General features: G+C 42.6%; 1 protein-coding gene across 1 annotated transcript in view; it reads right to left on the bottom strand.

The window, feature by feature from the left end:
- LOC137327286 (T-cell surface antigen CD2-like) overlaps nucleotides 1-13,358 on the bottom strand; it is a 28,931-nt gene extending 15,573 nt beyond the window's left edge. The window contains exons 1-2 of the mRNA XM_067992939.1: nucleotides 12,966-13,358; nucleotides 11,382-11,699 (exon numbers count right to left, since the gene is read on the bottom strand). Of these exons, the coding sequence (XP_067849040.1) occupies nucleotides 11,382-11,699; nucleotides 12,966-13,026 (379 nt within the window). The 5' untranslated portion in view covers nucleotides 13,027-13,358. The remainder of the gene's footprint in view (nucleotides 1-11,381; nucleotides 11,700-12,965) is intronic.
- Between the last annotated feature and the right edge of the window lie 731 nt (nucleotides 13,359-14,089).

Raw genomic sequence — 14,089 nt, 5'->3', positions numbered from 1 at the left:
TCATTGGGATGCGACACTGCCATTTTAACTGCGGGCCTGATTATGGCCCACACGGTCTCTAGCACACCAGTGAAAAGCTGGTGGCAGCAAGGATCCAGCCGACTGGAGGCCCAGGCAAGTGTTTTTTTAAAGGTTCCTTGTGGGCCAGGAGGAGCTGGGGTGCATAGGTACTCCTGGTGGGACTCGTCATGCTGGCCAACTAAGTGACAGATATGGGCTCACCTGGGGCTCCCACCCGGTCTGGACCCCAAGATCTTGGATCAGAAGGTAGGATTGCTCCTTTTGGGCCCACAAAAAAACTCCGGCCCACTGCTGGCCCATACGAGACCCCCTCGGGATCATCTTCTCTAGTCTCCAACTGTCAACCAGCTCTGTGTAGTCAATGGCCAATTTCCCACCCTCCCCAATCAGTGAGGTGCTTTGAAGTGCTGGTTTGGAGCTTGCCGGCTGCATGTAAATGAGGGCTGGGCCTCAAAATGGCTCTGGCTTCATGGTGGTAATAACAGCCGGGAGGCAGGCGCACTCTTCCCACTGACTGCTCATTGTGTGCCTCAAATTAAAATCGTCCCCTCTGTTTGCCCGATGTGGGGTGCACGCTCTCTCTTTTTATAGAGGAAAGAGTGTGTACTCCACATTGGAAAAACAGAAATATATGAAGATTTTATTGAATGCACTGATGTTTTAGACTCAATGGGGGTGTAATTCAACCATGGTGGGGCCGCAAAGAGGGCGGTAGCAGATCTGCCACCCATTATAAACCACGCTTATTTCAATGGAAAGGAAAATCGTGCTGCGTGTAAAATGGGCGGCTGATCTACTACACCGCCCGTTTTGCACCACCACCGATGTTGAATTTTACCCCCAACAGGTCATGGTCTGGCAGAACTGTGCTTGTTGTGTCTAACTACTTATGGTTTAGGAAAAGATTAAGCAAGCACAAGGCTTTGACAAACGTAATCATGTAAGTGGAAAATTTGATGGGGTACAAGCACACATTAAAATGGTTGCCCCTAAAGCCTCCTTCTTTGTTTGCAATGCTTACTGCCTCAAAACTGCATTTTTAACATCTTCCAGTTCTGACGAAAGGTCTTCAACCTGAAACGTTAACTCTGTTTCTTTCTCCACAGATGCTGCCTGACTTGCTGAGCTTTTCCAGCATTTTCTGTTTTTACTGCAATTGTCCACTTCTGCCATGAGGCAAGTAGTGAACATGCTTGGCGCCATAAAGTAGGCCGCCACAGCACTCAATTCTTTTATGAACTGCCACAATGGGCATGCCGGCGGGAGGGGAGTGGGGTGGGGTGAGGGGGGCGGGGGAGGAGGGAGGATTTGCAGGTGCGAACCCCAGAAGGGAAGTAGGCGGCGATCGCGACCTTAATGAGGCAAATCAATGCCTCTTCCGGATTTCGCGCCCGGCAGAGAGGAGCTACACATCCGAGGGACGAGGGGGGAGAAAGAGAGAGAGAGAAAGAGAGAGAGACCTCATCGGCCATTGGGAGAGAGATGGGGGGGGGTGGGGGACAAACATTGGAGGGGTGGTGGGGAGACATCGGACATTGGAGTGCTGGGGAGACATTGGACATCAGGGGGGAGGGGAGACATCAGACATCGGAAAGACATCGGTGGGGGAGATATTGGATATCGGAGAGACTTTGGACATCGGAGGAGAGGGGGAGATATCGGATATCAGAGAGACATCGGACATCGGGGGGGGGGGTGCAGGTGACATCGGTTTTAAGGTATGTTTATTTATTTTTTACAATAGGAAATGTAATTTTCTTTAATTTATTTAGTTTATTTTTCACTGATCCGACCCTTCCCGCCTAGTTTGACCAGATGTGAATCGGAAGCAATGGGAAAGCCGCCCAGGTAACATTAAAACCTCTCTAAGTGTCCAATATGCAAAAAAATAAGCTACCTTAAGTAGCTCAATGAGGTACATATGCCCCTTTAATTATCGGCCCGCTGGATTTAATTGTCGACGGGACTTCCGGCTTCTGGATCCGTGCGCGCCCAGATGTGTTCGGGTCGTACGCGTTTTTCTGCGGGTTGGAGCCGGGATTCCCTCCCGCTCCATAAAAATACGATTTTGTTTGCACTCCTCCACTCCCTCCCCCGACCCCCCCCGCCCCGAACCCCACCCGGACTTGGCAGTTAAAATCCTGCCCAATGTCTTCCTTTCAGATCGAAGAATACGGCCGTCTCCCTAGTAATTATAGTGAAACCTCTGACTAAACCTCATCAATTCCCAAGGCAGTGAGCTCCAGATGGATGAGGCAGAGAGTTTCCCTCAAGAATCGAGAAAAATACATAATGATTATCAGTTCACGGGAGAAGATAATGGAATTCAACAGTGATTCCATTGCAAAATTTTCTTGTGGCTAGTGTAGACATTCTGTCCTTCAGTAAAACCCTTACATGTGTACTTACAACGTGTGAAATTGACCTAACCCATGCTGCAGACAGGCCATGTATTATAGAACATAAAGTAATATTCCAATTGCAAGTTTTCTGCATCAACACAGTGTACAGGCTTTGACTAGGTTTAGGTTCACCAAAGAGTTAGTTTTTCCTACACGTAGAAGGCAAATACAATGTAGCAACATCAGTGCCGCTAACCTTCAAGGTTACTGCAGGGTCAATGTGTTCTATCCATTTTTTCCACCATGTAAGAAGGGCTTATTGAGTGTTGCCCTCAGCTCCTTGTCCAATACTTTGTTCCACAAAAACTGTATTTTGTTCAGGATGAGGACAGGATGTCTGAGCTCCACGGTGCCTCTGAGGTTGACTTCAGCAGCTTTGAGGAATTCAAAGCGGAGGTGCAGAGATGAAATATATGGTGAAATATAGATGTACCAATGCTGATCACATAAGTTGTTAGTTAAGGGGTCTAGAATGAGGGGCGTAGATACAAGATTAAAGGTAAAAGATTTAGGACAGAGATCAGAAGAAACTTTTTTTATATAGACGGTTGTGAGGCTGTGTAGTTAGTGATTGAAGCAGAGACCGAGATTAAGAATAGATTAGATAGGTGGTATGAAGGAACAGGGGATAACAGGATATGGGAACAGCGTGGGCACATGGGATTAGGACTACTGCTTGTTTGGAGAATAATCACCAATATGGACTGGGCTGAACATGTTGTAATTTCTATATTATTCTAAATACAGTCTCATGCTTATAAAGATTAGCCAGTGTAGATAATAATAATGAATAATAATTGTGTCATTGAGTTAGACTGAACAGCAATTCATCTTAACATTTACTATCATAAGCTTTAGTCTTTCCATAATTATATGCACAATAAATCTTGCTAAGCACTTTTAGCTGTATAAGCTAATTGTAATAAGAAAACACTTAGGGTAAACCTAATTTACTTATATCCTAATTAAAATCACTTAGATTATCCCTCATTTATTTAACCCAATTACAACTAAACCAAGGTGCATCACATCTGCCAAGGTTTTGAACCTTAGTTTGAAGTCATGGTAGCATTCTACAGTTCGTGAGGTAATTAAAAAGCACTGGGGATTAAATTGGTTAACTCCCAAACACAGGCACTGGGATCCCTTGCCCATCGGTTGCGAAGCAGGCAGCATATAACATTCATGCTGCCTGATGATTTGAAAGATATCTGCGCGCAGCCAGTTTCAGTTTCCAGTTGACTGGCTGCACGGACCAGCAGGGGACCCCGATATCGGGAGTGGCTAGCACTACTTAAAGGCAATCTGCATCTTTTAAAGGAAAGGTGCACTGTGGCTGCAGGGAGAGCTGGAATTCGTTCGTCAACTAACTCTGTGCTACAGAAAGGCAACCGTTTAGAGCCTTCCCGCCATCGTATACCGAGGGGCTGCAATCAGGGAAAAACCCCTCGGCAGAATGTAAAATTCAAATTGATGTAATGTACCTGTAATGAATCTGTAATCAATAATCTGTATTGAGTGTAATGCAATGAGGCACCCTAGAGTGTCATGAACTGTAATTATGTACAATGTGTTCATTGAGCTGTACTTGATGTAACCTGCAAATTGTATAATCTGTATTGTGTACGTTTGGAATGTGATATGACAACTGTATTGTATGTATTGCTGCAAATTTTATGAATAAAGTATATTTTTTGAAAAAAAATGAAAGTGAGAAATGGCTGCACCTGTGAGAGAGCGTGCACCAAGGTTCTTGGACAACGCACTAGAGGCCATGGTGCAAGAGGTGGACAGACGGAGGGGCATCCTATATCTGCAGGGGGGCAGGAGGCCTTCCAGACACATGCTAAAGAGGCAGTGGGAGGAAGTCGCTTACAAGGTAAATGCCAGGAGCATAGCACCACAAACATGGTGCACGAAGCATAAAATTGGTGATACCCTTTGTTCTACGTAACATGAAGCTGCTTTGACATTTGAGTGACATCAGAAAACCTCCTCAATTAAAGTGAAGGCCCACCACAGTATGAAAAATAATCTTCAACAAAATGTCACAATATCGCTGGGTACATGTTACAGCTGCAAGGGAACTTAAAGGAGTCATACACTTGAGTTGGTCTTAGTGACAAAATCACTAATGTTACATCTCCGCCATCAACAATCTATTAAGTCAATATACAAAATTTATAAGAACATAGGAACATTGAACAAGAGTAGGCCATTCATCCCCTTGAGCCTGTTCCACCATTCAATGGGATTATAGCTGATCGGTATCCTAACCCCATCCACCCGCCTCGGCTCCATATTCCTTAATACCCTTGGTTAGCAAAAATCTATCTATCACAGATTTAAAATTATTAATTGAGCTAGCATCTACTGCTTTTTGTGGGAGAGAGTTCCACATTTCTACCGCCCTTTGCATGAAGAAGTATTTCCTAACTTTTTTCCTGAATGGCCTGGCTCTGAGATTAAGGCTATGTTCCCTTATCCTAGACTCACCCACCAGCAGAAAAAGTTTCTCTCTATCTACCCTATCAATTCCTTTCAAAATTTCAAAAACCTCAATCAAATCACCCCTTATCCTTTTATATTCCAGGGTATCCTTTTATATTCCAGGGAATACAAGCCTAGTTTCCCCATTTAAAAAATACTCAGATCTATCCTTTTTTGTTCCAAAATGGATGATCTCACACTTACCATCTTTGAAATCCAACTGCCACAGTTTTGCCCACTCACTTAATCTATCAATGTCTCTTTGTTCATTTATGCTCCTGTCTACATTATTTACTGTGCTACCAATCTTTTTGTCATTGGCAAACTTGGATATATGGCTCTCTATTGTGTTATCTAAGTCATTAATAAATATAATGAATAGTTGAGGCCACAACACAGATCCCTATGGGACACCACGAGTCACTCCCTTCCAATTCGAGCTAACAGTCTCTTATGTGGAAACTTGCCTTCTGGAAGTCCATATAAACTACATCCATTGACATTCCCCTGTCTACTACTTTAGTTACTTCCTCAAAAAATTCAAGTAGGTTCGTTAAACATAACCTACCCTTTACAAATCCATGTTGGCTTTCCCACAGTGCTGTTAGGAAGGGAGTGCCAGGATTTTGACCCAGCGACGATGAAGGAACGGCGATATATTTCCAAGTCAGGATGGTGTGTGACTTGGAGGGGAATGTGCAGGTGGTGTTGTTCCCATGTGCCTGCTGCCCTTGTCCTTCTAGGTGGTAGAGGTCGCGGGTTTGGGAGGTGCTGTCAAAGAAGCCTTGTCAAGTTGCTGCAGTGCATCCTGTGGATGGTACACACTGCAGCCATGGTGCACCAGTGGTGAAGGGAGTGAATGTTCAAGGTGGTGGATGGGGTGCCAATCAAGCGGGCTGCTTTGTCCTGGATGGTGTCGAGCTTCTTGAGTGTTGTTGGAGCTGCACTCATCCAGGAAAGTGGAGAGTATTCCATCACACTCCTGACTTGTGCCTTGTAGATGGTGGAAAGGCTTTGGGGAGTCAGGAGGTGAATCACTCGCTGCAGAATACCCAGCCTCTGACCGGTCTTGTAGCCACAGTATTTATGTGGCTGGTCCAGTTAAAGTTTCTGGTCAATGGTGACCCCCAGGATGTTGATGGTGGGGGATTCGGCGATGGTTATGCTGTTGAATGTCAAGGGGAGGTGGTTAGAGCCTCTCTTGTTGGAGATGGTCATTGCCTGGCACTTGTCTGGCACAAATGTTACTTGTCACATATCAGCCCAAGCCTGGATGTTGTCCAGGTCTTGCTGTATGCGGGTACGGACTGCTTCATTATTTGAGGGGTTGCGAATGGAACTGAACTCTGTGCAATCATCAGCGAACGTCCCCATTTCTGACCTTATGATGGAGGGAAGGTTATTGATGAAGCAGCTGAAGATGGTTGGGCCTAGGATATTGCCCTGAGGAACTCCTACAGCAATGTCCTGGGGCTGAGATGATTGGCCTCCAACAACCACTACCATCTTCCTTTGACTCAAGCCACTGGAGAGTTTTCCCCCGATTTCCATTGACTTCAATTTTACTAGGGCTCCTTGGTGCCACACTCGGTCAAATGCTGTCTTGATGTCAAGGGCAGTCATTCTCACCTCACCTCTGGAATTCAGCTCTTTTGTCCATGTTTGGACCAAGGCTGTAATGAGGTCTGGTGCTGAGTGGTCCTGGCGGAACCCAAACTGAGCTTCGATGATCAGGTTATTGGTGAGTAAGTGCCGCTTAATAGCACTGTCGACGACACCTTCCATCACTTTGCTGATGATTGAGAATAGACTGATGGGGCAGTAATTGGCCGGATTGGATTTGTCCTGCTTTTTGTGGACAGGACATACCTGGGCAATTTTCCACATTGTCGGGTAGATGCCAGTGTTGTAGCTGTACTGCAACAGTTTGGCTGGAGGCACGGCTAGTTCTGGAGCACAAGTCTTCAGCACTACAGCCGGGATGTTGTCGGGGCCCATAGCCTTTGCTGTATCCAGTGCACTCAGACGTTTCTTGATATCACGTGGGGTGAATCGAATATACACTGACGACACCCAGCTCTACCTCACCACCAACTCTCTTGACCCCTCCACTGTCTCTGATTTGTCACACTGCTTGTCCAACATCCAGTATTGGATGAGCAAAAATTTCCTCCAACTAATATTGGGAAGCCCGAAGCCATTGTCTTTGGTCCCCGCTGCAAAGTCCATTCACTAGCCACCGTCTCCATCCTTCTTCCTGGCCACTGTCTGAGGCTGAACCAGACCGTTTGCAACCTCGGTATCCTATCTGACCCTGAGATGAGCTTCCGACCGCATAACGGCTCCATCACCAAGACCGCCTACTTCCACCTCTGTAACATCACCCGTCTCCATCCCTGTCTCAGCTCATCTTCTGCTGAAACCCTCATCCATGCCTTTGTTACCTCTAGACTTGACTAGTCCAATGCTCGCCTGGCTGGCTTTCCATCTTCCACCTTCCATAAACTTGAGCTCATCCAAAACTCTGCTGTCCATATCCTAACTTGCACCAAGTACGGTTTACCCATCACCTCTGTGGTCGCTGACCTACATTGGCTCCTGGTCCAGGAACGCCTCGATTTTAAAATTCTCATCCTTGTTTTCAAATCCCTCCATGGCCTCACCCCACCCTATCATTCCAGATTTTAATCGCTCCACCATTGGCGGCTATGCTTTCAGCTGCCTAAGCCCTAAGCTCTGGAATTCCCTTCCTAAACCTCTCCGCCTCTCTACCTCCCCCTCCTCCTTTAAGACACTCCTTAAAACCTACCTCTTTGACCAAGCTTTAGGTCACCTTTCCTAATATCCCCTTATGTGGCTCAGTGTCAAATTTTGATTGAAAATCTCTCCTGTGATGCACCTTGGGACATTTTACTACGTTAAAGGCGCTATATAAATGCAAGTTATTGTTGTTGTTGTTCAACAAGTCTGCATTTCCTTATTTTCATTTGCAACATTCCCCACATGTGTTTTTAAAGGCTCACGTTACCCTTGACTAACCTTTTTCTTCTAATATAATTGTAAAAACTGTTTGTGTTATTCCTGATATCCCTCACAAGTTTCTTTTTGTATTCCCTTTTTGTGGTTCTTACTATCTTTATTGTCTGTCTTTGCTGCTCTTTATATCTCTCCCAGTCCCCTGGATCTACACTATTCTTTGCACTTTTGTAAGTCTCCTTCCTTTAGTTTTATGTTATCTCTCACCTCTTTTGTCAACCATGGCTGTTTTATTTGGTAAGTAAAACTCTTGCCCTTTAGGGGTTTATACTGGTCCTATATTAAGCTGAATTCTTTTTTGAACACCTCCCACTGTTCATCTGTAGTTTTACCCGATAACAGTTTTGACCAGTTTGCTGACATCGGTCTCTGTCTCATCCCGTTAAAGTTAGCCGTACCAAAATCTAGAATCTTACTAACTGTGTTATGTTTCTCCTTTTCAAGCCTAATATTGTTAACAAGTGAACAAGTGAATTATGACACCTCATATCCTCATGGGAACAGTATTTTCAATATGGATGAGCAAAGCAAACTAACCAATGTTCAATGATCAATTCACATAATAATAGGAAAACTAGAAATAAGCAAAACTTCACTGTATATTACAATTTATATTACATACAGAAGCAAATAATGAAAGGTGAGCTTAAGGAAGTAATTTACTCTCAGGCTTCTGATGTTTCTCATGATTAACTACTTTAGTTTTGTGATTCTAGCAAATAACATGATCAGAACTCTTTGATTCAGCTATATCCTTGGACAACTGCCTCCTATCCGTACTGCAGATTTTTTGTGACAACTGTAAGTCTGTAACATGCAGTTTCCTGTCATTTACGTATTAACATTTCAAGGCAATACAGGGGAAATTTGAAATGTCACATTGTATTTAAACTACAGCCCTAGACTTTGCAAATATTGTACAAATAGGAAATACAAAGTAGGTCAATTGACATCCAAAAAAGAGAAAGATAGGGCTTTGTTTCAGGTATTACCCTTCATTAGAACATGAGATAATAATCCTTTCCTTTCAGACTTTGATTCACAGGCTGTACAATTCTAGTATTTTCTGTTTTTATTTCACATTTCCAGCATTCTTTTTACTAGTGCTGGAGTTCACGGTGTGCACTTGAAATCAGTGTACAGAAAAGTGTCGGCAGTGCACCTGTGATTTTCTGATAAACCACCTGCTGTGTGCAAGACCCCACCGATGTCAGAGGTCTTGGAAAATTTATCTCGTGTTTGTTTCCTACATCTTGACTGACAGACTTGCACAGTGATAGGAAATGCCATTATTTGACCAAGAAGGAGCTGGCACCAGCTCACAGAGTGTGTGGGAAACTTGTCTGTGTAAAAATATTTCTGAAGAAAATCCCAATGACTTAAAAATAAATTAGAATAAAAATAATAAGAGCCAAGCTATAAATCCTATTGACAGTCCTGGAAATGTTACCACAGTAGAAAAGGAATATTCACCTTACATTTCTGGTGATTTTTATGTCTTTTTTTCGTTACTGTTATATCTAGATTAACTAGGAAGGAATAGTTTATTGAGACAGTATAAAGAAATACAACTTTAACATTTTTCAATTACTTAAAAACTGTACTGTTCAACCATACAATGAACTGAAAGAAAGGGCTTGGTAGAATTTGCTAAAAATATTGCTCTAAAGAACCAGTCAGATATTCAGTTAACATGATGTAGAAAGGATTATCTTGTAGATTAAAACCAACAAGAGATTCGTATGAGTTCTAAACTGGTACTGGTGTAGGAGCTGATATTCCAGTTATATTGTATATTATGGGACAAGCAGCTTTGAATTTGGCTCCTGGTATACAGTAACTACTCTGAACTGCTTGCAATTTGGTGCACTCAAAGCAAACAAGTTTTCCTTAAGTGTTGGTTCTTGTTTGTTTTGAAACCACCTAAAGTCTGCTGGTTTGAGATTCATTGTCTTATAATTTGCTACATAACGAAATGATGAACAGTACAATGGTCTGCATTGCTTTGTGAGTGTAACCCATGCGTACTCTTTTTTTATTATTACCAGAATGCAGTTTAAGTGGTTCAAAATATGTATTTTGCTTTCAACTCTGATCTTAAATGCTGCAGCCTCTGGGCATCACAATCCAATATAACAAAAACAAAAGAGTGCAAGTCCAGTATTCCAGAGGTTCTGTATGTACCAGTACCAGACTAATATCAGATCTGTACCAGGACACTAACAATACCAGTGTAGCACCAATATAAGAGTGATAACAAGTACCAGATCTATATCAAAATCAGTACCAATTCCAAACCTTTACCAGAGCAGTACCAATATCAACTGCTTCCACAAGAACAGCATCAAACTTTTAGCATGCCAGATCAATACTAAACCTGTACCAGTACCAGACAAGCATCTAAACTGCATCAGTACTATTGTGACAGTGTTATAATTCTTTTCCAGGCCAATCAGCAACCCGATTGATGTGGTTCAGATGCTGCCAACGCTATTATTCTGCAATCTTCCTACAAGTCTTGCAGCACCAATTCTGCACCATCATGCATGTGCATGGAGCAATGCATGACGCTAACAACATGTACTCTGTGTGCAAATGCATGTTGATCGGCTGATGTTACAGGTGCAGAAGGAGTTGGAGCCTCCACAATGCTTGGCTAATCCTGACTCAGAAAGTAAGGCATTATTACCTTTCCCCAACTTTACAATACCGTAACTACCTGGAATTAAATCCTTTACTCCAAAGGATTTGGAGTCCCCTACCATTACCCAGTGAATTTGTCCCGAAGCTTTGGACTGGATTCTAATACAAGGTTTAAAATAAATAAACTCACCAAGTAAACACGATTTAAAATGTTGAGAAAGTTGAAATATTCCCCCTTTGTTATATATTTTAAAATGGTATTCCCCTTCATCATCTGCTGTTGTGATGTTAAATCTCAGAGTGCCATTTGGAAAAACCCAGAGGTTAACCGGACCACTGTCCTTTGCGGTTCACAATACCCCATCGCAGCCTGGCACCACAGTTGCTTCTTTCACTCGGGGAACATTTATATAAAACAATAGATTGTGCAGAAGGAGAAGCACGCCCTATAGGGTCACCAAGGACAAGCGTAGTAATAGTACTCTGGATTAGTGCAGAACATCAACTGCACCTACCAGATACTCAGACATCACAGGTCCAGGTGCAGGTCCATTAGAAAATCAGCTATCCTGATTTAGGTTCCAACTCTTGAGGCATTTCTTAATTTTATGATACCTACTGCATCACAGGAGTACTGAACTATAAAATATAATGAGCCAGTAATTTTTGATACCACTCTATTACTGTGCAGAATGGAAGCTACTTACAAGCAATCCTTTTACCCAATGGAGTGGTCCTGAAGCTTTGGGCCGGATACAATTAGGGAACGTTTGAAAGAAATAAACTCACCAAGTAAATGCAATGTAAAATGTTGAGTAGATTCAAGTTGTCCTTCTTTGTTATGTATTTCAACTCTGTATTCTCCTTCATCAGCTTTTGTTGTGATGTTAAATGTCAGAGTGCCATTTGGAAAAACTTCTGCTTTCTGTTGATATTCACCGTATGCTTTAGAACCACCTTTGTACCGTGCAACTGTTGTGTTTCCTTTAAACCACTTTGTGGCATGTTTAGTATTGGAGCTTTGATTACTAACACATAAAAAAGCTGAATTCCCAAGTTCACTGAAAATAGTCTTTGCAACGTCACTACTTTCTGTAAGAAACAGTCCTGTGGATTAAAGAACAAAACCTTTAAAATGTATTTACTTGTTTTTGGTCAGCTGGGTCTCTGAAATGCACTGAAACCCATCGTCAAGATTGAGTATCTAATCCAAGTTACTGAGAAATCCACCTGGTTGGAGTTTGTGTTGGCCTGTTTTGGAGTTCAGACTCTTTCACACGAGGAACATAGAAAACGTAAGTGAGTCCAGAGGGCTTAGGCACAGGTTGGCAGTGGCAAGGCTTATGGAACCCCAAACATGCACAGGAATACTGCTGGAGTTTAACCTGCCAACACCACACAATCGGACAGCACAGAACGCTGGTAAGTTACCACCATTTGTCCAGCCAGGACTAAGGGCAGTAGCTTAAGTGGTTATCTGGAGCTGAGTGAGAAAATTTCCAGGCCCCATTGAGAGTTCTACTTCTGCTAGACGAATTATCCACAGTGCCCTGGAATACCGCAATTCTGCTTAGATCAGGTATCAGATTATTGGGTCTGCCACAGAGGATTGACTTGGTTACAAACTTTCAATGCCATCTGTGTCACCTTAGGAACCATGACCCTAAAGACACTTAATTTACTTCCCTCTCAAGGAATGTATAGGTTTAATTTATAACATTTCAACTGAAAAATTAAATGACAATTTTTTAAAAATAAAAATATCCAGAAATAGATGCTCAGTGAGCACCAAAAGCAGTATAAGATAGGCAACACAGAAACAGTGATGTTTTATTTATTAACGTTGAGAAGTACACATTGCAATGATAAAAGTCTCCTCTTAGAAGTAATTTAGCTAAGTTTTTTGAATCAAATACCTGTACATGTATATTGGGTGTTTCTTGCTTTTGAAAGTAAATTGAGTACACACATAGAGAAGGTAATATATCATAAAACAGATAATAATAGCAAAAGATCCAACCGAAATGTTTGAGTAAATATAATAGATATTTGTAGCAGCAGTTAATGCAACATCAAATCCACCTGTGCACTTTACACTGTACAGTGTACCAACTTCATTAAAATATCTCTATTTCCAGATTTCCTTTGGAAATTAAATGCATAGGACAATCTTAACTTTCGATGATAGCGTAAAACTGACATTATCAGATCGGCTGCCCATTGACTTCAATGGAAAGGAAAATCGGGCGGGATGTATAAGGGTTTGCTGATCCAATACCATTCGTTTTACACTATTGTCGAAAGTTAAAATTACCCCCATAAAATTTAATGCATAAAAAAGTTAAAAATACATTTACAATCAAATATTCTTACCTGATGTAGCTAGCAGAAAAATTATGTTGAACTGTGGTGAACATTTTTGATAGCATAGCATTTTGACTGATTTTTGGCTGCTTAGCAGTAATTGCGAACAGAATCTGTATGTATTTAAACAAGAAGTTCTTCGACAAAGAGGAAGCTGACATAAGTAACTCAGCTCAGTGAACGGGAAGGGTTGTGACTGAAAGTTCAGTGGAAGGAAAGGGTTGTGATAGATAGCTCTGTATAGGAAGTAGGTGTTATGGCAGGCAGCACTAGGCAGAAGGGAAGGGGAGCAGAAGGGAAGACTCGACTAGACTAGACTAAAAAATGACAGAGCAGCATTAGGTAAGAAGGGCGGATTGTGGCATGCAGTTCTATACAGAAGTGGAGAGTTTGGCAGGCAGTTCTGGGTAGGAGGAGTGGAGAGGGAAGAGTCGCAAAAAAGATTTACTAGGATGATACCAGAACTGAGAGGTCATACCAATCAGGAAAGATTGAGCAGGCTGGGGCTCTTTTATCTAGAAAAGAGAAGACTGACGGGTGACCTGATAGAGGTCTTTAAGATTATGAACTGGTTTGATAGGGTAGATGAAGAGAAGGTATTTTCACTTGCAGGGGAGACCAGAACTAGGAGCCATAAATATAAGATAGTCACCAATAAATCCAATACGGAATTCAGGAGAAACTTCTCTACCCAGAGAATGGTTAGAATGTGGAACTCGCTACCACAAGAAGTATTTGAGGAGACTGGCATAGATGCATTTAAGGGAAAGCTAGATAAACACATGAGGGAGAAAGGAATAGAAGGATATGCTGATAAGGTTAGATGAAGTAGGGAGGGAGGAGGCTCGTGTGGAGCATAAACACCGGCATAGATCTGTTGAGCTGAATGGCCTGTTTCTGTGCGGTACATTCTGTGTAATTCTATGTGATAGCCAGGACTGGACAGAGGGGAAGATTGTGATCTCTGGTAAGCAGTGCTCAGCAGAAGGGAAGGGGAGGATTGTGACTGGCATGTCTGGGTAAGTAAGGAAGGGAATAATTTCACCAATGTCCTTTCTTACCACCCCATTACCATCATCTCTGGAGTCCCCAAGGATCAATCATTGGCCCCTTCTCTTTCTCATCTGCATGCT

This window comes from Heptranchias perlo, chromosome 11 (assembly GCF_035084215.1).
Source record: "Heptranchias perlo isolate sHepPer1 chromosome 11, sHepPer1.hap1, whole genome shotgun sequence".
NCBI lineage: Eukaryota > Metazoa > Chordata > Chondrichthyes > Hexanchiformes > Hexanchidae > Heptranchias > Heptranchias perlo.
The sequence above is the reverse complement of the archived record's forward strand: the minus strand, read 5'-3'. Positions and strand labels throughout refer to the sequence as shown.